The sequence below is a fragment of the Cetorhinus maximus genome, unplaced genomic scaffold, assembly GCF_964194155.1.
Source record: "Cetorhinus maximus unplaced genomic scaffold, sCetMax3.hap1.1 HAP1_SCAFFOLD_2688, whole genome shotgun sequence".
Lineage (NCBI taxonomy): Eukaryota > Metazoa > Chordata > Chondrichthyes > Lamniformes > Cetorhinidae > Cetorhinus > Cetorhinus maximus.
Window position 1 is genome coordinate 1 of NW_027598621.1, and position 21,964 is coordinate 21,964.

The 21,964-nt window shown below is 51.6% G+C and overlaps 1 protein-coding gene across 1 annotated transcript; it reads left to right on the forward strand.

Moving 5' to 3' along the window:
- Positions 1-3,833: 3,833 nt before the first annotated feature.
- Positions 3,834-19,185, forward strand: LOC144677568 (branched-chain alpha-ketoacid dehydrogenase kinase-like). Its single transcript, XM_078537625.1, has 4 exons — positions 3,834-3,988; positions 4,881-4,970; positions 15,935-16,096; positions 18,234-19,185. Exons 1-4 carry the CDS (start codon positions 3,942-3,944, stop codon positions 18,376-18,378), a joined length of 444 nt encoding a protein of 147 aa, XP_078393751.1. The 5' UTR covers positions 3,834-3,941; the 3' UTR covers positions 18,379-19,185.
- The last annotated feature ends 2,779 nt before the right edge of the window (positions 19,186-21,964 follow it).

The window sequence follows — 21,964 nt, forward strand, 5'->3', positions numbered from 1 at the left end:
GATGGAGGTTCAGACACGGGGAGAGAGATGGAGGTTCAGACACTGGGGGAGAGAGAGATGGAGGTTCAGACACTGGGGGAGAGAGAGATGGAGGTTCAGACACTGGGGGAGAGAGAGATGGAGGTTCAGACACGGGGAGAGAGAGATGGAGGTTTAGACACTGGGGGAAGAGAGAGATGGAGGTTCAAACACTGGGGGAGAGAGATGGAGGTTGGGACACGGGGAGAGAGAGAGATGGAGGTTGAGACACGGGGAGAGAGAGAGATGGAGGTTGGGACACGGGGAGAGAGAGAGATGGAGGTTGAGACACGGGGAGAGAGAGAGATGGAGGTTGAGGCACGGGGAGAGAGAGAGAGATGGAGGTTGAGACACGGGGGGAGAGAGAGATGGAGGTTGAGACACGGGGAGAGAGAGAGATGGAGGTTGAGACACGGGGAGAGAGAGAGATGGAGGTTGAGACACGGGGAGAGAGGGAGATGGAGGTTGAGACACGGGGGGAGAGAGAGATGGAGGTTGAGACACGGGGAGAGAGAGAGATGGAGGTTGAGACACGGGGAGAGAGAGAGATGGAGGTTGAGACACGGGGAGAGAGAGAGATGGAGGTTGAGACACGGGGAGAGAGAGAGATGGAGGTTGAGACACGGGGAGAGAGAGAGATGGAGGTTGAGACACGGGGAGAGAGAGAGATGGAGGTTGAGACACGGGGAGAGAGAGAGATGGAGGTTGAGACACGGGGAGAGAGAGAGATGGAGGTTGAGACACGGGGAGAGAGAGAGATGGAGGTTGAGACACGGGGAGAGAGAGAGATGGAGGTTGAGACACGGGGAGAGAGAGAGATGGAGGTTGAGACACGGGGAGAGAGAGAGATGGAGGTTGAGACACGGGGAGAGAGAGAGATGGAGGTTGAGACACGGGGAGAGAGAGAGATGGAGGTTGAGACACGGGGAGAGAGAGAGATGGAGGTTGAGACACGGGAAGAGAGAGATGGAGGTTGAGACACTGGGAGAGAGAAAGATGGAGGTTGAGACACGGGGAGAGAGAGGGATGGAGGTTGAGACACGGAGAGAGAGAGAGATGGAGGTTGAGACACGGAGAGAGAGGGATGGAGGCTGAGACACGGGGAGAGAGAGGGATGGAGGCTGAGACACGGGGAGAGAGAGAGAGATGGAGGCTGAGACACTGGGAGAGAGAGAGAGATGGAGGCTGAGACACTGGGGGAGAGAGAGAGATGGAGGCTGAGACACGGTGGGGGGGAGGAGAGAGGTGGAGGTTCAGACACGGGGGAGAGAGAGAGAGAGAGAGAGATGGAGGCTGAGACACTGGGGGAGAGAGAGATGGAGGCTGAGACACGGGGAGAGAGAGAGAGATGGAGGCTGAGACACTGGGGGAGAGAGAGAGATGGAGGCTGAGACACGGGGAGAGAGAGAGAGATGGAGGCTGAGACACGGGGAGAGAGAGAGAGATGGAGGCTGAGACACTGGGGGAGAGAGAGATGGAGGCTGAGACACGGGGAGAGAGAGAGAGATGGAGGCTGAGACACTGGGGGAGAGAGAGAGATGGAGGCTGAGACACTGGGGGAGAGAGAGAGATGGAGGCTGAGACACTGGGGGAGAGAGAGAGATGGAGGCTGAGACACGGGGTGAGAGAGAGATGGAGGCTCCGACACGGTGGGGGGGAGGAGAGAGGTGGAGGTTCAGACACGGGGGAGAGAGAGAGAGAGAGAGAGAGAGGTGGAGGTTCAGACACGGGGGAGAGAGAGAGAGAGAGAGAGAGAGGTGGAGGTTCAGATACGGGGGGAGAGAGAGAGAGAGAGAGAGAGGTGGAGGTTCAGATACGGGGGGAGAGAGAGAGAGAGAGAGAGAGGTGGAGGTTCAGATACGGGGGGAGAGAGAGAGAGAGGTGGAGGTTCAGATACGGGGGGAGAGAGAGAGAGAGAGAGAGAGGTGGAGGTTCAGATACGGGGGGAGAGAGAGAGAGAGAGAGGTGGAGGCTCAGACACTGCGGGAGAGGGAGGGGGAGAATTGGAGCTTCAGGTACACATCGTGGGGAGAGATGGGCTTTCATAATGGGATAAGGGGACCCAGGGTGAAGTTGAGTTCGGCGATCTTTACATTCGGTCATGGGATGTGGGCCCTCGCTGGCAAGCTCAGCGTTTGCTGCCCGTCCCTAACTGCCCTTGAAGTGGGTGACTCGCTCGGGCCATTTCAGAGGGGCAGTTAACTAGTCAACCACATGGCTGTGGGTCTGGAGTCACGTGTAGGCCAGACCAGGTAAGGACGGCAGATTTCCTTCCCTAACGGACATTGGTGAACCCAGCTTGGCATTTTACTACAATCGATATTTGTTTCGTGGTCGTGGTGACTGAGACTCGCGTTTCAATTCCAGATTTAAAAGAATAATTAATTAAATTTATCGATCATTCCACCCGGTGCCAGGGTAGGATTTGAACCCAAGGCCCTGGAGCATCAGCTTGGGCCTCTAGGCTACTAGTCTGGTGACATTTGTTTTGATGGGCATGGGAGGAGCGCACGGCCTGCCTCTCGTCCCACTACTCCCCGGGTCACGACGTAAATTTAAATGATTTCTCCCACTAGCTTTGCGGTCAAACACGTGCTTTACCTACGAACCTCAGAATGACCACTCAGTGACCGGGTTTCTACAGTAAGCAACGCAATTCGGTGCCAGGTTTCAATTGAAATGGGGCCAGTCGACCCTGATCGGCCAAAGCATTGCCATGAGGAATGGACCAGGGAATGGCTGTCCCCTCCAAGCTTTTGTTCAGTTGGAAGAGGCGCAACGCATGGACGTGCTCCTCCTCCGCTCGGCAAAGGACAGGGCCCCTGTGTATGAATATTGTCAGTGAGCTCCCTGCTTCCCTCGGGAATCTGCTCCGCAGGATATCATCGCGGGAGTTTTTATGGTTTTTATTTTGAGGCCGCAACTCGTCGAGGTTTGAGGGGGAACGCAAAGTACCACAGGTGCTGAAAGTCTGAGATTAAAAAGGATGGGGGGGGCGTGCAAAAACGTTGCTGGAGAACTAGAACGTGGGAAACATCTGTGGAGAGAGAGAGCGAGCGAGTGAAGGGCTTGAAATGGATCGTAGAGGCAGAAACCCTCGACTCATTTAAAAGGAGGTGCACCGTATGTGCTGTAACCCGCGGGCCAGAGGCTGGGTGCCTCGTTTGTCGGTCGGCGTGGACATGATGGGCCGAGTGGCCTCTTTCTGAGCCACAAACGCCCTGCGATTCTATGACCGACGCTCATCGAGAGTTTACGGGAGGGAGTTTGAGAGCTCTGGCCTCCCCCTTCCTCCCCTCCCCGGGCAGCTGCAGGTACGGCCGCCAATGGTGGAGTGAGGGAAATTGTTGGGAGGGTGGAGGGAGCCGTGGGGATGCTGGAACCGGACGAGCGCCAGAGATCTTGGGGCTTAACCAGAGCTTGCGGGGAGTGGAGCAGCCGCTCGCCCGCCAACCAGTCTGCCCAGGCCTCAAGGGCTGCACACGCAAGCCTTCTCCTATCCTTCCAAGGTCGAACTCCTGATCAGCGAGACCCCCACCTCTGTTCTCTTTCCCCCACCCCCCCAAGAGGGGAAAGACTGGGGCTTCGGAGGCAGGAGTGTGGGTCGGGTAATGGGAGAGTGGCGCACTATCAGTTACCATGGCGTGCGCGTGGTTTGAAGAGTTAGACAGACAGGAAGCTGAGGGGGCGGGGAGAGAGGGGTGGGGGAGCATCCAGGTACGAGGGATGTGGGCAGGGAATGGGGGAGCTGGCAATGCCTCTTGGGGCAGCTGGAATGCCAGGATTCGCCCGGATTTCAGGTGCGCACTGACTGACCTCCTGGCTTCTGTCTGTCTTCCAGGCGCCTGTGTGAGCACAAATACGGGAACGCTCCCCGCGTCCGGATCAGTGGGCACGTGGCGGCAAGATTCCCTTACATTCCAATGCCCCTCGACTACATCCTCCCCGAGCTGCTGAAAAACGCAATGAGGTCAGAGAGCTGCCTGTCTCACGCACTGTGACACCCGGTCCCAGAGGGGGAAAGGACAGTGTATCTTACGCACTGTGACACCCGGTCCCAGAGGGGGAAAGGACAGCGTATCTACCGCACTGTGACACCCGGTCCCAGAGGGGGAAAGGACGGTGTATCTAACGCACTGTGACACCCGGTCCCAGAGGGGGAAAGGACAGCGTATCTAATGCACTGTGACGCCCGGTCCCAGAGGGGGAAAGGACAGCGTATCTAACGCACTGTGACACCCGGTCCCAGAGGGGGAAAGGACAGTGTATCTAACGCACTGTGACACCCGGTCCCAGAGGGGGAAAGGACAGCGTATCTAACGCACTGTGACACCCGGTCCCAGAGGGGGAAAGGACAGTGTATCTAACGCACTGTGAAACCCGCTCCCAGAGGGGAAAAGGACAGTGTATCTAATGCACTGTGACACCCGGTCCCAGAGGGGGAAAGGACAGTGTATCTAACGCACTGTGAGTCACTACATGGTTTCCTGCTTGGTGTTGCTTGCTTCCACTCGGGTTGCTGGCTAATCGGAGGCCTCTCTACCCAGCCTCCTTTCGGTGAGTGAAAGTGCCCCATCTGAGTGAAGCATGTGGGTGATGCCAACTGCTGCACGTGTGGGTTCCTCCCCCACCCTCTCGCTGTATCGGAACTGAATGATCGGGGTGGAGGTCCCGGGGTGAAATTCTCCGTCCCGATGCAGCTCTTGGGGTGTCTACCCCCTGCGAAGCTCGTGCATGGCGCAGAGGTCGATGCCCCTGAGGGAATTTTCCTGCTGCCTCTTAATTGGGGCGTTGGGGAAGGGAACGAATGGGTGCAGGCGGCGTGAGGAAGACCTAATCGTACTGTCATGTCGTTGTCCCAGGGCCACAATGGAGAGCCACCTGGACACGCCGTACAATGTGCCAGACATCGTGGTGACGATCGCCAACAACGACATCGACTTCATCATCCGGTAAGAATCCGCATTAAACCTGTCTCCATTTCCCCCTCCCCCCCATGCAGGATCTCCAGTCCTACTCTGAAATGCTGATGTTCATCGGGACCTGGGTCTGCCCATACAAGGGCGATCCCAAGGCAGTTGGTGAAGTGTGAAACTGGACACGAATGCTTCTGACAATAGGTTTATTGACAGAACACAGCATTATGTATGTCTGCTTCCTACCTACCAAGCCTCGTGTCCCGGCAGTCTCTCTTTATAAGTACTCTTGGTACTTAATTAAAAAATGTTCCTCACCTCTGTATTTTAACCTATGCGCCGGAAAACCGGACAATGGCAAACTCAGCCCTGTTGATCCTGCAAAGTCCTCCTTACTAACATCTGGGGGCTTGAGCCAAAATTGGGAGAGCTGTCTCACAAACGAGTCAAACAACAGCCTGACCTACTCATCCTCATGGAATCATAACCTTATAGATAATGTCCCAGACACCACCATCATCGTCCCTGGGTGTATCCTGTCCCGCTGGCAGGACAAACTCACCAGAAGTGTTGGCACAGTGGTATACAAGTCAGAATGGAGTTGCCCTGGGAGTCCTCAAGATCGACCCTGGACCCCATGAAGCCTCATGGCATCAGGTCAAACATGGGCAAGGAAAACCCTTTCTTATTACCACCCATTACCACCCCCCACCCCTCCCCTTAGCTGATGAATCAGTGCTTCTCCATGCTGAACACCAATTGGCAGATGCACTGAGGGTGGCAAGGGCACAGAATGTACTCTGGGTGGGGGACTTCGATGTCCGTCACCAAGGGTGGCTCGGTAGCACCAGTACAGACCGAGCCCTAAAGGAGAAAGCTGCTAAACTGGGTCTGCGGCAAGGGGTGAGGGAACCAACAAGAGGGGAAGGCCGACTTGACCTCATCCTCGCCAACCTGCCTGCCGCAGATGCGTCTGGCCATGACAGTGTTGGTAGGAGTGACCACCGCACTGTCCTTGTGGAGACGCATTCCCGTCTTCACATTCAGTATACCCTACGTCGTGTCGTACCTGAATGCATGCAGAGTTCGAAACAAAACAGATGAACTGATAGCGCAACTAGAAATAAATAAGTACAATCTGATAGGCATTTCAGAGGCATGGCTACAGGATGACAAAGATTGGGACCTGAATGTTGAAGGGTACTTGACATTTAGGAAGGATGGGAAGCTAGGAATAGGTGGAGGGGCGGCTCTGTTAATTAATGAAGGCGTTAGCACATTAGAGAGGGCTGATCAAAGTTCAGGAAACCAGTGGTTTGGGTTGAGATGAGAAACGAAGGCAAAAGGGCACTTGTGGGAGTGGTGTACAGGCCCCTTAATTGTAACTCCACGCTCGGACAGAGTATAAAGAGAGAAATGATGGGAGCTTGTCAGTAAAGTACGGCGATAATCATGGGGCATTTTAATCTACAGAAAGACTGGAAAAATCCGATGGGCAGAGGTAGCCTAGACTGAGGAGTTCAGAGAATGCTTTTCAGATAGTTTCTTAGAACAGCACGTTCTGGAGCCAACCAGAGAGCAGGCTATGCTAGACCTGGTATTGTGCAACAAGATGGGATTAATTAATGACCTTGTAGTAAAGGCACCCCTAGATAGCAGTGATCATGATACGATTGAGTTTTATATTCAATTTGAGGGAGAGAAGAGTGGGTCCAAGACTAGTATTTGAAACTTAAATAAGGGCAATTATGAGGGCAATTATGAAAGCAGAGCTAGCTAAAGTGAACTGGCAAATGAGGTTAAGGGATAGGTCAATAAGAGATGCAGTGGCAGACATTTAAGGGGATATTTCAGAATACTCAGAATAGGTACATTCCAATGAGAGAGAAAAATTCCAAGGGGAGGCCCCACCATTTGTGGTTAACTAAAGAAGTTAAAGACTGTGTCAAACTTAAAGGAAAAGTATTTAATTGTGCAAAGATGTATGGCAGAAGACTGACAATATAAAGAACAGCAAAGAATAACAAAAAATCTTAATAAGGAGGGAAGTTTTAGGATACAAGAGAAAGCTAACTAGTAATGTGAAAACAGTAAGAGTTTCTACAGACACTTAAATAAGAAAAGAGTTAACAAAATGAGCATTGGTTGTATAGAAAGTGAGTCTGGGGAATTGGTAATGGAATGTAGGGAGACGATGGATGAATTAAACAGGTATTTTGCACCGGTTTTCACTATAGAGGACACAAGTAACATCCCAGAAGTAGCTGTAAATCAGGAAATGGAAGGGAGGGAGGAACTCAGGAAAATTACAATCACCAGAGAAGTGGTACTGAGCAAATTGTTGGGGCTGCGGGGCTGACAAATCCCCAGCTTCGGATGGACTTCACCCTAGGGTCTTGACAGAAGTGGCGAGTGAGATAGTCGATGCGCTGGTTTTAATTTTCCGAAACGCCGTAGATTCCATGAGATTGGAAAATAGCGAATGTAACTCCTTTATTCAGAGAGGGAGGGAGACACAGAAAGCAGGAAACTACAGGCCAGTTAGCTTAACATCTGTCATAGGGAAAACATTAGAAGCTATTATTAAAGATATTATAGCAGCAATCAGGCAGAGTCAACATGGTTTTGTGAAAGGGAAATCATGTTTAACCAGTTTATTGGAGGTCTTTGAAGGAGTCACATGTGCTGTAGATAAGGGGGAACTGGTGGATGTACTGTACTTAGATTTCCAGAAGGCATTTGATAAGGTGACACATCAAAGGTTATTGAATATAAAAGCTCAGGGTGTAGGGGGTAACATATTGGCATGGATAGAAGATTGGCTATCAGGAAACAGAGTTGGCATAAATGGGTCTTTTTCTGGTTGGCAGGATGTGATGAGTGGTTTGTCTCAGGGATCAGTGCAGGGCCCTCAACTGTTTACAATTTATATCAATGACTTGGATGAAGGGACCAAAGGAATGGTTGCTCAATTTGTTGACGACATAGGTCAAAGATAGGTAGGAAAGTAAATTGTGAAGAGGACATAAGGAGGCTACAAAGGGACATAGATAGGTTAAGTGAGTGGGCAAAGACCCAACAAATCGAGTAAAATGCGGGCAAGTGTGAAATTGTCCATTTTGGCAGGAAGAATAAAAAAGCTTATTATCTAAATGGTGGGAGATTGCAGAGCTCTAAGTTGCAAAGGGATCTGGGTGTCCTAGTGCATGAATCCCAAAAGGTTAGTATGCAGGTACAGCAAGTAATTAAGGAAGCTATATCTAAGCACTCTAAGATGCAGAGGGATCTGGGTGTCCGAGTGCATGAATCACAAAAGGTTAGTATGCAGGTACAGCAAGTAATGAGGCAAGCTAATAGAATGTTATCATTTATTGTGAGAGGGATTGAATATAAAAGTAGGGAGGTTATGCTTCAGTTATACAGGGCACTGGTGAGACCACATCTGGAGTACTGGTCTCCTTATTTAAGGAAAGATGTAAATGTGTTGAAAGCAGTCCAGGGAAGGTTTACCAGACTAATACCTGGATTGGGCAGGTTATCTTATGAGGAAAGGTTGGACAGGCTAGGCTTGTATCTGCTGGAATTTAGAGGAGTAAGAGGCGACTTGATTGAAACATAAGATCCTGAGGGGTCTTGACAGGGTGGATGTGGAAAGGATAGGAACAGGAGAAGGCTATTCAGCCTGTCGAGCCTGCTCCGCCATTCAATACGATCATGGCTGATCGAACACTTCAATGCCTTTTACCCACACTGTCCCCATAACCCTCTACGTTATTGTTAATCAGGAATCTATCAATCTCTACCTTAACCATACTCAATGACTGTGCTTCCATGGCCCTCTGGGGTAGAGAATTCCAAAGATTCACAACCCTCTGAGTAAAGATATTTCTCCTCATCTCGGTCCTAAGTGGCTTCTCCCTTATTTTGAAATTGTGTCCCCTGGTTCTAGACTCCCCAACCAGGGGAAACATCTTCCCTGCATCTATCCTGTCTGTTCCTTTAAGTATTTTGTAGGTTTCAATGAGATTGCCTCTCATCCTTCGAAACTCTAGACAATACAGGCCCAGTTTGCCCAATCTCTCTTCATAAGACAGTCCCGCCATCCCCGGAACGAGTCTGGCAAATCCCTCTATGGCAATAATATCCTTTCTGAGGTGAGGGGACCAAAACTGCTCACAGTACTCCAGGTGCGGTCCAACCAAGCTTCTATACAATTGAAGCAAGACTTCACTACTCCTGTACTCAAATCCTCTTGTGATAAAGGCTAACATTGCATTAGTCTTCCAATTTGCCTGCTTCACCTGCATGGTTAGCCTTCAGTGACTTATGGACAAGGACACCTAGGTCCCTTTGCACATCTGGACTTCCTAATCTCTTCCCATTTAGGAAATACTCTGTGCATCTGTTCCTTCTACCAAAGTGGATAACCTAATTTTTCCACATTATATCCCATCTGCCATGTTCTTGCCCACTCACTAATCCTGTCCAAGTCCTCCTGCAGCCGCTTTACATCTTCCTCACAACCCACACATTCCCGCCCAGCTTTGTATCATCTGCGAACTTGGAAATATTACATTTGGTGCCCCCATCCAAATCGTTGATATATATTGTGAACAGCTGGGGTCCCAAGTACTGATCCTTGTGGTGCCCCCACTAGTAACAGTCTGCCAACGTGAGAATGACCTGTTTATTCCTCCACTCTGTTTTCTGCGTGTTAGCCAATCCTTAATCCATGCCAGTATATTGCCCCCTATCCCATCTGCTTTTATTTTGCTAATCAACCTCCTGTGGGGGACTTTACCAAAAAACCTTCTGAAAATCCAAGTATACTACGTCCATCGACTCTCCTTCATCAACTTTGTTAGTAACATCTTCCAAAAAAACTCCAACCAGTTCGTCAACCATGGTTTCCCATTCGCGAAACCATGCTGTCTATGCCCAGTCAGATCATGGTTATCCATGAGTTTCCATTTATCACATCCTTTAGAATGGATTCCAGCATTTTCCCTACTAATGTCAGGCCAACAGGTCAGTAGTTCCCTGTTTTCTCTCTCTCTGCCTCCCTTCTTAAACAGTGGGCTGACATTTGCTACCTTCCAATCTTCAGGAACCATTCCAGAATCGACAGGATTTTGGAAAACGATCACCAATGCATCCACTATCTCTACAATAACCTCTTTCAACACCCTGGGAATGCAGAATATCAGGTCCCGAGGACTTATCAACTTTCAGTCCCATTAATTTCCCCGATACAACATTCTTACTTATACTAATTTCCTTCAACTCCTCATTCTCCCTAGTCTCTTGGATCTCTAAATCTGGGAGATTTCCTGTACCTTCCTCTGAAAACAGACACAAAGTAATCATTTAGCTTCTCTGCCATTTCTCTCTTCCCCATTAAGAATTCTCCTGACTCTGCCTGTAATGGACCCGCGTTTATCTTAGCCAAACTCTTCCTTTTTACATACCTATCGAAGTCTTTACAGTCGTTTTGATGTTTTTTTGCTAGATTGCGTTCATATTCTATTCTCTCTTTCTTCACCAGTTTCTTGGTCTTCCTCTGCTGTATTCTTAAAAACCTCCCAATCCTCAGGTTCACTGCTACCTCTGGCAACTTTATAAGCCTTTTCTTTTAATCTTATACAATCCTTCACTTCCTTTGTCAGCCACGGTTGACTGACTTTTTGGGCTTTTGCACCTTGAAGGAAAGTATAGGCGCTGTAAGCTGTGTAATAGTTCTTTGAAGACTATCCATTGCCTGTGTACTGTCATACCTTTTAATGTATTTTCCCAATCCACCTCGGCCAATTTGTCCCTCCTGTCTTCATAATTTCCTTTATTCAACTTTGACATCCTTGCTTCAGAGTGAACTACCTCACTTTCAAATAATGTAAAATTCTAACATATTATGGTCACTCTTCCCTAAAGGTTCTTTTACAACAAAATTATTAATTAGCCCTTTTTCACTATATAGGACTAGATCTAAAATAGCTTGTCCCCTAGTCAGCTCCTCAACATGCTGCTCTAGAAAACCATCCCTAACACACTCCAGAAACTTGTCTTCCGCAGCATTAGTGCTCACTTGGTTTACCCAGCCTTTATGCAGATCGAAGTCACCCATGTTTACTGTATTGCCCATGCTACATGCTTCTCTCACCACCTGACTAATACCATGCCCCCACATTACCACGACTGTTTGGTGCCCAATAAACAACTCCAACCAATGCCTTGCTGCCCTTTGCTGTTTCCTAGCTCCACCCAAACAGATTCCACGCACGGTTCTTCCGATCTGAGGCCCTCGCTTACTAATGCACTGACCCCATCCCTTATTATCAGCGCAACCCCACCTCCTTTCCCTTCCTGCCTGTCCTTCCTAAACGCTGAATATTCAGTTCCCAGTCTTGGTCACCATGCAGACATGTTTCTGTAATGGCAATTTGATCATACCCATTTACCTCTATTTGTGCCTCTAAATCATCTACCTTATTGTGAATGCTGTGCATATTCGGGTAGAGTGCCCTTAACTTTGTCTTTTTGATATCATTCTGCATTCGAAGCATACTCAATGCTCTGCTTTGTTTCTCCTGCCTTCTAGTCTCACCACTACCTCCCGTCACCAACTTGACTTCCTTCCAATTTGGGCCACCCCTCAGGTTCCCACCAACCCCCCTCTGACAGGCTAGTTTAAACCCACCCCAACAGCACCAGCAAATCTCCCTGCGAGTATATCAGTCCCAGCCCTGTGAAAATGTAAACCGTCCGGCTGGTACAGGTCCCACCTGTGGTGTGACCACCTTCCGTAAACGTGCTGTCCATGCTGCCCTCTGCCTCGCCGGTGCACAGTGGTGACTCCGGCCTCCCGAGCTTGTGCAGCGGGGTGACACTTCCTACAGATGCGTTTGTCTGGGACACATGATGCGTCCACGACTTCACACGTACTGCAGGATGCACATTCCACTTGGCCAAGCTGACCTGCCATCTCGTAACTCTAAAATCTATTTATTACACTTAAGAGTAAGTAGAATAAATTACTAGTGACTTAACTTTACTACACCCATGCTAACTTTACCTTACTTTATTTCACTTAGACTTGATTTAACTTTATTTCCCTATGGCCAGTGTTCCTTACTGAAATCCAAGTAGCTACGACTTTATGAATGATATGTTTTTCTAGTTTTAGGCTACTTAAACACACTCCCTAACAGCAGCTTCTCACCAACCAGCAGTTGAAAACCTGCAGTTTTCCTGTGATGTCAGTCCTGGATTTTTTTCAAACTCAGCCCGCTGCCCGAGTAGAGGTGTCCCTCGCAGGTCTGGCTGCCCCACTCCCAGAAGGCGATTGAAGGCCCCGAGCCTCACCCTCTATTTATCCGCTGCCCGAGTAGAGGTGTCCCTCTCAGGTCTGGCTGTCCCCACTCCCAGAAGGCGATTGAAGGCCCCGAGCCTCACCCTCTATTTATCCGCTGCCCAAGTAGAGGTCTCCCTCTCAGGTCTGGCTGTCCCCACTCCCAGAAGGTGAGTGAAGGCTCCGAGCCTCGCCCTCTATCCACTCCCTGAACAGAGGTGTCCCTCGCAGGCCTGGCTGTCTCTGCTCCTGGAAGGATGTTTCCTCTCGTGGGAGAATCTAGAACTAGGGGGGGGTCACCGTTACAAAATAAGGGGTTGCTCATTTAAGCCAGAGATGAGGAGAAATGTTTTCTCTGAGGGTTGTGACTCTTTGGAACTCTCTTCCTCAAGAGGCAGTGGAAGCAGAAGTCGATAGATCCTTCATTAACAACGGGGTGAAAGGTTATTGGGGATAGGCGGGAGCCTATTAGCCGTGATCTTATTGAATGGTGGAGCAGGCTCGAGGGGCTGAGTGGCCTAGTCCTGCTCCTAGTTCGTATGTGTAACACTACCACCGTGCTAAACGGGACAGATTTCGAACAGATCTAGCAATTCAAGACTGGGCATCCATGAGGCGCTGTGGGCCACCAGCAGCAGCAGAATTGTACTCAAACACAATCTGTGACCTCATGGCCCGGCATATCCCCTACTCTACCATTACCACCAAGCCAGGGGATCAACACTGTTCATTGAAGAGTGCAGGAGGGTATGCCAGAAGCTGCACCAGGCATATCTAACAATGAGGTGTCAACTTGGTGAAGCTATAACACGGGACTTCTTGAGTGCCAAACAGCATAAGCAGCAAGTGATAGACAGACGGGGCTAAGAGATTCCACGACCAACGGATCAGATCTAAGCTCTGCAGTCCTGCCACATCCAGTTGTAAATGGCCAAGGACAATTAAACAACTCACTGGAGGAGGAGGCTTCACTAATATCCCCATCCTCAATGATGGGGGAGCCCAGCACATTAGTGCAAAAGACAAGGCTGAAGCATTCCCTACAGTCTTCAGCCAGATGTGCCGAGTAGATGATCCATCTTGGCCTCCGGTGGTCCCCAGCATCACAGATGCCCGTCTTCAGCCAATTCGATTCACTCCACGTGATATCAAGAAACGGCTGAAGGCACTGGATACTGCAAAGGCTATGGGTCCTGACAATATTCCGGCAATAGTACTGAAGACTTGTGCCCCTAGCCAAGCTGTTCCATTACAGCTGCAACACTGGCATCTGCCCGGCTATGGGGAAAATAGCTCAGGTATGTCCTGTACACAAAAAGCAGGACAAATCCAACCTGGCCAATTACCACCCCAACAGTCTACTCTCCATCATCAGTAAAGTGAGGGAAGGGGTCATCAACAGCGCTATCAAGCAGCACTTACTCAGCAATAACCTGCTCACTGATGCCCAGTTTGGGTTCCGCCAGGGTGACTCAGCTCCTGACCTCATTACAGCCTTGGTTCAAACACGGACAAAAGAGCTGAACTCCTGAGGTGAGGTGAGAGTGGCTGCCCTTGACATCAAGGCCGCATTTGACCGAGTGTGGCATCAAGGAGCCCGAGCAAAACTGGAGTCAATGGGAATCAGGGGGAAAACTCTCCGCTGGTTGGAGTCATACCTAGCACAAAGGAAGATGGTTGTGGTTTTTGGAGGTCAGTCATCTCAGCTCCAGGACATCACTGCAGGAGTTCCTCAGGGTAGTGTCCTCAGCCCAACCATCTTCAGCTGCTTCATCAATGACCTTCCTTCCATCATAAGGTCAGAAGTGGGGATGTTCGCTGATGATTGTACAATGTTCAGCACCATTCGCGACTCCTCAGATACTGAAGCAGCCCATTTCCAAATGCAGCAAGACCTGGACAATATCCAGGCTTGGGCTGACAAGTGGCAAGTAAGATTGCCTGGCACTTGTGTGGCATGAATGACCATCTCCAACAAGAGAGAATCTTCTATCGCCCCCTTGACATTCAATAGCATTACCATCACTGAATCCCCCACTATCAACATCCTGGGGGTTACCATTGACCAGAGACTGCACTGGACTAGCCATATAAACACTGGCTACGAGAGCAGGTCAGAGGCTGGGAATTCTGTGGAGAGTAACTCACCTCCTGACTCCCCAAAGCCTGTCCCCCATCCACAAGGCACCAGTCAGGAGTGTGATGGAATACTCCCCACTTGCCTGGATGAGTGTAGCTCCCACTACACTCAAGAAGCTCGACACTGTCCAGGACAAAGCAGCCCCGCTTGATCGGCACCCCATCCACAAACATTCACTCCCTCCACCACCGACGCACAGTGGCAGCAGTGTGTGTACCATCTACAAGATGCACTGCAGCAACTCACCAAGGCTCCTTAGGCAGTGTCGCCCAAACTCACGACCACTACCACCTAGAAGCACAAGGGCAGCAGACACATGGGGAACACCACCACCTGGAAGTTCCCCTCCAGGCCACTCACCATCCCGACTTGGAAATATATCGGCCGTTCCTTCACTGTCGCCGACCGTGGAACTCCCTCCCTGACAGCACTACACCACATGGGGACTGCAGCAGTTCAAGAAGGCGGCTCACCCACCACCTTCTCAAGGGGCAATTAGGGACGGGCAATAAAAATGCTGGGCCCAGCCAGCGACGCCCACATTCCCAGAATGAAGTTTTAAAAATGAGTACTCGTTAACGTACCATTAATACAAGGAACACAGGAAGTTAGCATGCAGCTACAGCAAGCAATGAGGAAGGCAAGTAGAACGTTGGCTTTTATTGCAAAAGGACTGGAGTACAGGAATAAGGAAGACTTTTAATTGGATGGGGCTTTGGTGAGAGAGCACCTGGACTAGTGTGTACAGTTTTAGTCTCAGTATTGGAACGTGGGTGCAGGATTAGGCCTATCGTTGCCTGTTCATTCATTCATTTGGATCATGACTGATCCCCTACTTCCACACCACTTTCCCACAACACCTTTTAAGGAAGGACGTCCTGGCATTGGAGGCGGTACAGCGAAGGTTCACTCGATCGGTCTTCGGGATGAGGGGAAAAGTGGGGTTGGTGTCCTATGGGGAGAGGCTGAGTGAATTGGGTCTGTATACTCTGGAGCTGTGAAGAACGAGAGTCGATCTCATTGAAACCTGCTCGATTCTGAAAGGGTTTGACAGGGTGGTCACTAAGAGGTTGTTTCCCCGCCCCCCCCCCCACCCCTGGCTGGGGTATCGGGAACACGGTGGGGCGTGTGGGGGGAGGGGGCACAGTCTCAGGATAAGGGGTCGGCCATTTTGGACTGAGACGAGGAGAAATTTCTTCACTCAGAGGGTTGTGAATCTTAGGAATTCTCGCCCCAGAGGGTTGTGTATACTCTTGTTGAGTATAGGCCCGACGGGGATCAATAGACTTTTAGCCTTTCAGGGAATCGAGGGATACAGGGAGCGGGTGGAGGGGGCAGTTGAGGCAGAAGGTCAGCCATGATCGTATGGAATGGGGGAGCAGGGGTGAGGGGCCGAATGGTCTTCTATTTATGTGACTCTCGCAGCTCAACTTGACGTGCTGTGTTCTGAGAGGAAAGGATTTCTCCAACTAACCACTTTCTTAACTTGCCTACCCCACCCCTGATCCCCGACAGGATTTCGGACCGGGGCGGAGGGATTCCACATAAATGTTTGGACAAAGTCATGAATTACCACTTCACCACGGCAGAGTCCAGCACTCAGGAGCTGCAGAACAACACCATCCTGGGGAACATGGTGGACATGGTCAACAGTGGGCAGTCCAACCCTATGCACGGGTATGTGACCCAGCTTCCTTCCCGTTCGCTCCCACTGTACACAATCCCAATGGACCCAAACCCCTTCCCGTTCACTCCCACTGTACACAATCCCAATGGACCCAAACCCCTTCCCGTTCACTCCCACTGTACACAATCCCAATGGACTCAAACCCCTTCCTGTTCACTCCCACTGTACACAATCCCAATGGACCCAAACCCCTTCCCATTCACTCCCAATGTACCCAAACCCCTTCCCGTTCACTCCCATTGTACACAATCCCAATGGACCCAAACCCCTTCCCATTCACTCCCACCGTACACAATCCCAATGGACCCAAACCCCTTCCCGTTCACTCCCACTGTCCACAATCCCAACGGACCCAAACCCCTTCCCGTTCACTCCGACTGTACACAATCCCAATGGACCCAAACCCCTTCCCGTTCACTCCCACTGTACACAATCCCAATGGACCCAAACCCCTTCCTGTTCACTCCCACTGTACACAATCCCAATGGAACCAAACCCCTTCCCGTTCACTCCCACTGTACACAATCCCAATGGACCCAAACCCCTTCCCGTTCACTCACACTGTACACAATCCCAATGTACCCAAACCCTTTCCCGTTCACTCCCACCGTACACAATCCCAATGGACCTAAACCTCTTCCCGCTTACTCCCACCGTACACAATCCCAATGGACCCAAACCCCTTCCCGTTCACTCCCACTGTACACAATCCCAATGGACCCAAACCCCTTCCCGTTCACTCCCACTGTACACAATCCCAATGGACCCAAACACCTTCCCGTTCACTCCCACCGTACACAATCCCAATGGACACAAACCCCTTCCCGTTCACTCCCACTGTACACAATCCCAATGTACCCAAACCCCTTCCCGTTCACTCCCACTGTACACAATCCCAATGGACACAAACCCCTTCCCGTTCACTCCCACTGTACACAATCCTAATGGACCCAAACCCCTTCCCATTCACTCCCAATGTACCCAAACCCCTTCCCGTTCACTCCCACTGTACACAATCCCAATGGACCCAAACCCCTTCCCGTTCACTCCCACTGTACACAATCCCAATGGACTCAAACCCCTTCCCGTTCACTCCCACTGTACACAATCCCAATGGACCCAAACCCCTTCCCATTCACTCCCAATGTACCCAAACCCCTTCCCGTTCACTCCCACTGTACACAATCCCAATGGACCCAAACCCCTTCCCATTCACTCCCACTGTACACAATCCCAATGGACCCAAACCCCTTCCCGTTCACTCCCACCGTACACAATCCCAATGGACCCAAACCCCTTCCCGTTCACTCCCACCGTACACAATCCCAATGGACCCAAACCCCTTCCCGTTCACTCCCACTGTCCACAATCCCAATGGACCCAAACCCCTTCCCGTTCACTCCAGCTGTACACAATCCCAATGGACCCAAACCCCTTCCCGTTCACTCCCACTGTACACAATCCCAACGGACCCAAACCCCTTCCCGTTCACTCCGACTGTACACAATCCCAATGGACCCAAACCCCTTCCCGTTCACTCCCACTGTACACAATCCCAATGGACCCAAACCCCTTCCCGTTCACTCCCACTGTACACAATCCCAATGGACCCAAACCCCTTCCCGTTCACTCCCACTGTACACAATCCCAATGGAACCAAACCCCTTCCCGTTCACTCCCACTGTACACAATCCCAATGGACCCAAACCCCTTCCCGTTCACTCACACTGTACACAATCCCAATGTACCCAAACCCTTTCCCGTTCACTCCCACCGTACACAATCCCAATGGACCTAAACCTCTTCCCGCTTACTCCCACCGTACACAATCCCAATGGACCCAAACCCCTTCCCGTTCACTCCCACTGTACACAATCCCAATGGACCCAAACCCCTTCCCGTTCACTCCCACTGTACACAATCCCAATGGACCCAAACACCTTCCCGTTCACTCCCACCGTACACAATCCCAATGGACCCAAACCCCTTCCCGTTCACTCCAGCCGTACACAATCCCAATGTACCCAAACCCCTTCCCGTTCACTCCCACTGTGCACAATCGTATTGTCCGGTTCGAAAAAAAAAATTCCAAAGCTGATGTCTTGCTTCTCTTTATTTTGCCGGTAGTTTTGGATTCGGACTGCCCACCTCACGTGCCTACGCAGAGTACCTGAGTGGCTCGCTCATGGTCCAGTCGCTTCAGGGCATTGGGACCGACGTCTACCTGCGCCTGAGACACATCGACGGAAAGGAGGAGAGCTTCCGCATTTGACGGGGTCACCCCGTCTCTCTCGAGGTCGCCGAGTGGCGAGAGCATGGCCGGGCGGATGGTGGGGGTGGGGCGGTGCGGTGGTGGGTGGTGTGGGGCTTGGGGAGGAGGAGGAGGGGGGCAAAAACCATTGCGAGGAAAATAAAACGAGCAGGAAGACGGAGAGAGGGAGAGAGAGAGACAGAGTTTACGATGTGGCCAAGCCGCCACGGCCTCGTCACCCGGTGGGACTATTTTCTCCGTTTTGGCGCGACTTGGCTTCCCGACTTGGCGTTCGTCAGCCTCTTGGTCGTCTCGAAGCCCCCCGCCCCCCAGACCGTTACCACTCCAATTAACCTATCCAGGTTGGGACCACGACACTCCATGCTTTGTCAAGTTCGGATCCGCCGGAAATTTCCGGACCACGCCACTCCCCCGCCTTCAACTCTCGGATGGCCAACCCGGCGGCCATTTTGAAATCCGGGGATCATTCCCCCCCCCCCCAACTAATGCGCTGCCGCTTTTCAGGGACCATTGCCCGCTCGTTGACGGAGGGGCGGGGGGGGGGGGGGGGGGGCCATTTTAGAAATTTCCGGATCCTTCCTCTCCGACGCAAGTTGAAAATTTAGAATTCACGACACTCCAGTTAACGTATTTCCAGGTTGGTAGCCATTTTACGAGGGCTGCCCCCCAAAGATGTTTGGGCCAAAGTGGAAGCCATTTTGTTGCGTAGTGACCTCTGATTTGGGGGTCACACCACTTGGCAAGAATCAGTCTCTCTTTCTCCTTTTCTCTCTCTCTCTCTCTCTCCCTGTCCAGCATGTCACAACCATCTATTGTAAGTGTTTTTTTTCCTTGAAGCTTCTCCTGCTTGCTTGGGAGCAGCTGCGTGCCTAGGGAAACTTCCAGAACGTATTTTTGGTCTTGGGCGGGGTGGGGTCTCTCTGTCAGCGGCCGGTAGGCAAGTCAAGGGTTTGGTGGTGAACGTGGGCCTGCCTCTTCTCCGTGGGGCTCGCGGTGCACCCCAGCTGAGCTGGGGCATTGCCACGGGAACAACCGACGGGCAGGCCCAGCTTTCGGATCCTTCCAGACCATCGCGTCCTCGAGCTGGGCCGGAAATCCAGTTCCGCGAGGGAATCGACGCGAGTGGTACGTCGGGGTCAGCGCTGAGGGAGCGCCGCGCTGTCGGAGGGTCAGTGCTGAGGGAGAGCCGCGCTGTCGGAGGGTCAGTGCTGAGGGAGCGCCGCGCTGTCGGAGGGTCAGCGCTGAGGGAGCGCCGCACTGTCGGAGGGTCAGCGCTGAGGGAGCGCCGCACTGTCGGAGGGTCGGTGCTTAGGGAGAGCCGCACTGTCGGAGGGTCAGTGCTGCGGGAGCGCCACACTGTCGGAGGGTCAGTGCTGAGGCAACGCCGCACTGTCGGAGGGTCAGTGCTGAGGGAGAGCCGCACTGTCGGAGGGTCAGTGCTGAGGGAGCGCCGCACTGTCGGAGGGTCGGTACTGAGGGGGTGCCGCACCATCGGAGGGCAAGCGCCCGAGGGGTGGCGAGGCGGCGGAGGGAGCAGAGCACGAGCTCATGAGGGAGCAGAGGACCGTTGGACTGCCACCTTCTGTATGAAACTGGAAACCAAAGGCTCTACCTCCCCCTCGGGTAGAAGGGGCAGTTACGAACAGTGCTGGAGTGAAAACCGTACTCTTTGTGGGAGCTTCCTGTGCACAAATGGGCTGCTTTGTGTATTATTTATAACAGTGACCTCAGAACAAAACAAAGTCCATCTTTGGTCGGGGTGACTTTGGAACAGCCACGAATCCTGTTCTAAAACTGATCCATTCTGTCCACGCGTTTCCCAGAGGTTTAACCAGTCATTTTGAAGGGGGCTTCTGGAATACACTCCTCGGAGAGACCGCCACCTCCCTCAACCAAGCCGACCAACCCACCCGCCTCGAATACAGTCTGGAGTGCTTTCCCTGGGTCCCAATCCCACAATCTTCAAACTCCACAGCTGAGTGGGTGGGATGTTAAAGGGTGCGGGGAGAGTGTGGGATTAGACTGGGTGGGATATTAAAGGGTGCGGGGAGAGAGTGGGATTAGACTGGGTGGGATATTGAAGGGTGCGGGGAGAGAGTGGGATTAGACTGGGTGGGATATTGAAGGGTGCGGGGAGAGAGTGGGATTAGACTGGGTGGGATATTAAAGGGTGCGGGGAGAGAGTGGGATTAGACTGGGTGGGATATTAAAGGGTGCGGGGAGAGAGTGGGATTAGACTGGGTGGGATATTAAAGGGTGCAGGGAGAGAGTGGGATTAGACTGGGTGGGATATTAAAGAGTGCAGGGAGAGAGTGGGATTAGACTGGGTGGGATATTAAAGAGTGCAGGGGGAGAGTGGAATTAGACTGGGTGGGATATTAAAGGGTGTGGGGAGTGAGGGAGAGAGTGGGATTAGACTGGGTGGAATATTAAAGGGTGTGGGGAGTGATGGGGCGAGTGGGATTAGACTGGGTGGGATATTAAAGGGTGCGGGGAGTGAGTGGGATTAGACTGGGTGAGATATTAAAGGGTGCGGGGAGTGAGTGGGATTAGACTGGGTGAGATATTAAAGGGTGGGGGAGAGTGGGATTAGACTGGGTGAGATATTAAAGGATGCAGGGAGTGAGGGAGATTGGGATTAGACTGGGTGGGATATTAAAGGGTGTGGGGAGTGAGCGGGTTAGTGGGATTAGACTGGGTGGGATATTAAAGGGTGCAGGGAGTGAGGGGGAGAGTGGGATTAGACTGGGTGGGATATTAAAGGGTGCAGGGAGTGAGGGGGAGAGTGGGATTAGACTGGGTGGGATATTAAAGGGTGCGGGGAGTGAGTGGGATTAGACTGGGTGGAATATTAAAGGGTGCGGGGAGGGAGTGGGATTAGACTGGGTGGAATATTAAAGGGTGTGGGGAGAGTGGGATTAGATTGGGTGGGATATTAAAGGGTGCGGGGAGTGAGTGGGATTAGACTGGGTGGAATATTAAAGAGTGTGGGATTAGACTGGGTGGGATATTAAAGGGTGCGGGGAGAGTGGGATTAGACTGGGTGGGATATTAAAGGGTGCAGGGAGTGAGTGGGATTAGACTGGGTGGGATATTAAAGGGTGCAGGGAGAGAGTGGGATTAGACTGGGTGGGATATTAAATGGTGCAGGGAGTGAGGGAGAGAGTGGGATTAGACTGGGTGGGATATTAAATGGTGCAGGGAGTGAGGGGGAGAGTGGGATTAGACTGGGTGGGATATTAAAGGTTGCGGGGAGACTGGGTTTAGACCGAGTTGGAACTTCAAAGGGACGGTGGGAGCCGGCTTCGACTAGATGGGATATTCAATCTGAGTTGGGGGAGTGGGTTTAGACTGGGCGGGATATTACAGGGCAAGGTGAGGGGGAGTGGGGTTAGAGTTTGGGAATATCACGTAGTGCAAGACCTGGACAGTGTTCAGGCGAGGGCTGAAAAGTAGCAAGTCACGTTTGCTCCACACACAGGCAGGCAACTGCACTGAGTTTAACCATCTCCCCATGACATTTAAGAGCATTATCATCACTGCATCCCCCACTATCAACATCCTGTGGGGTTACCATTGACCAGAA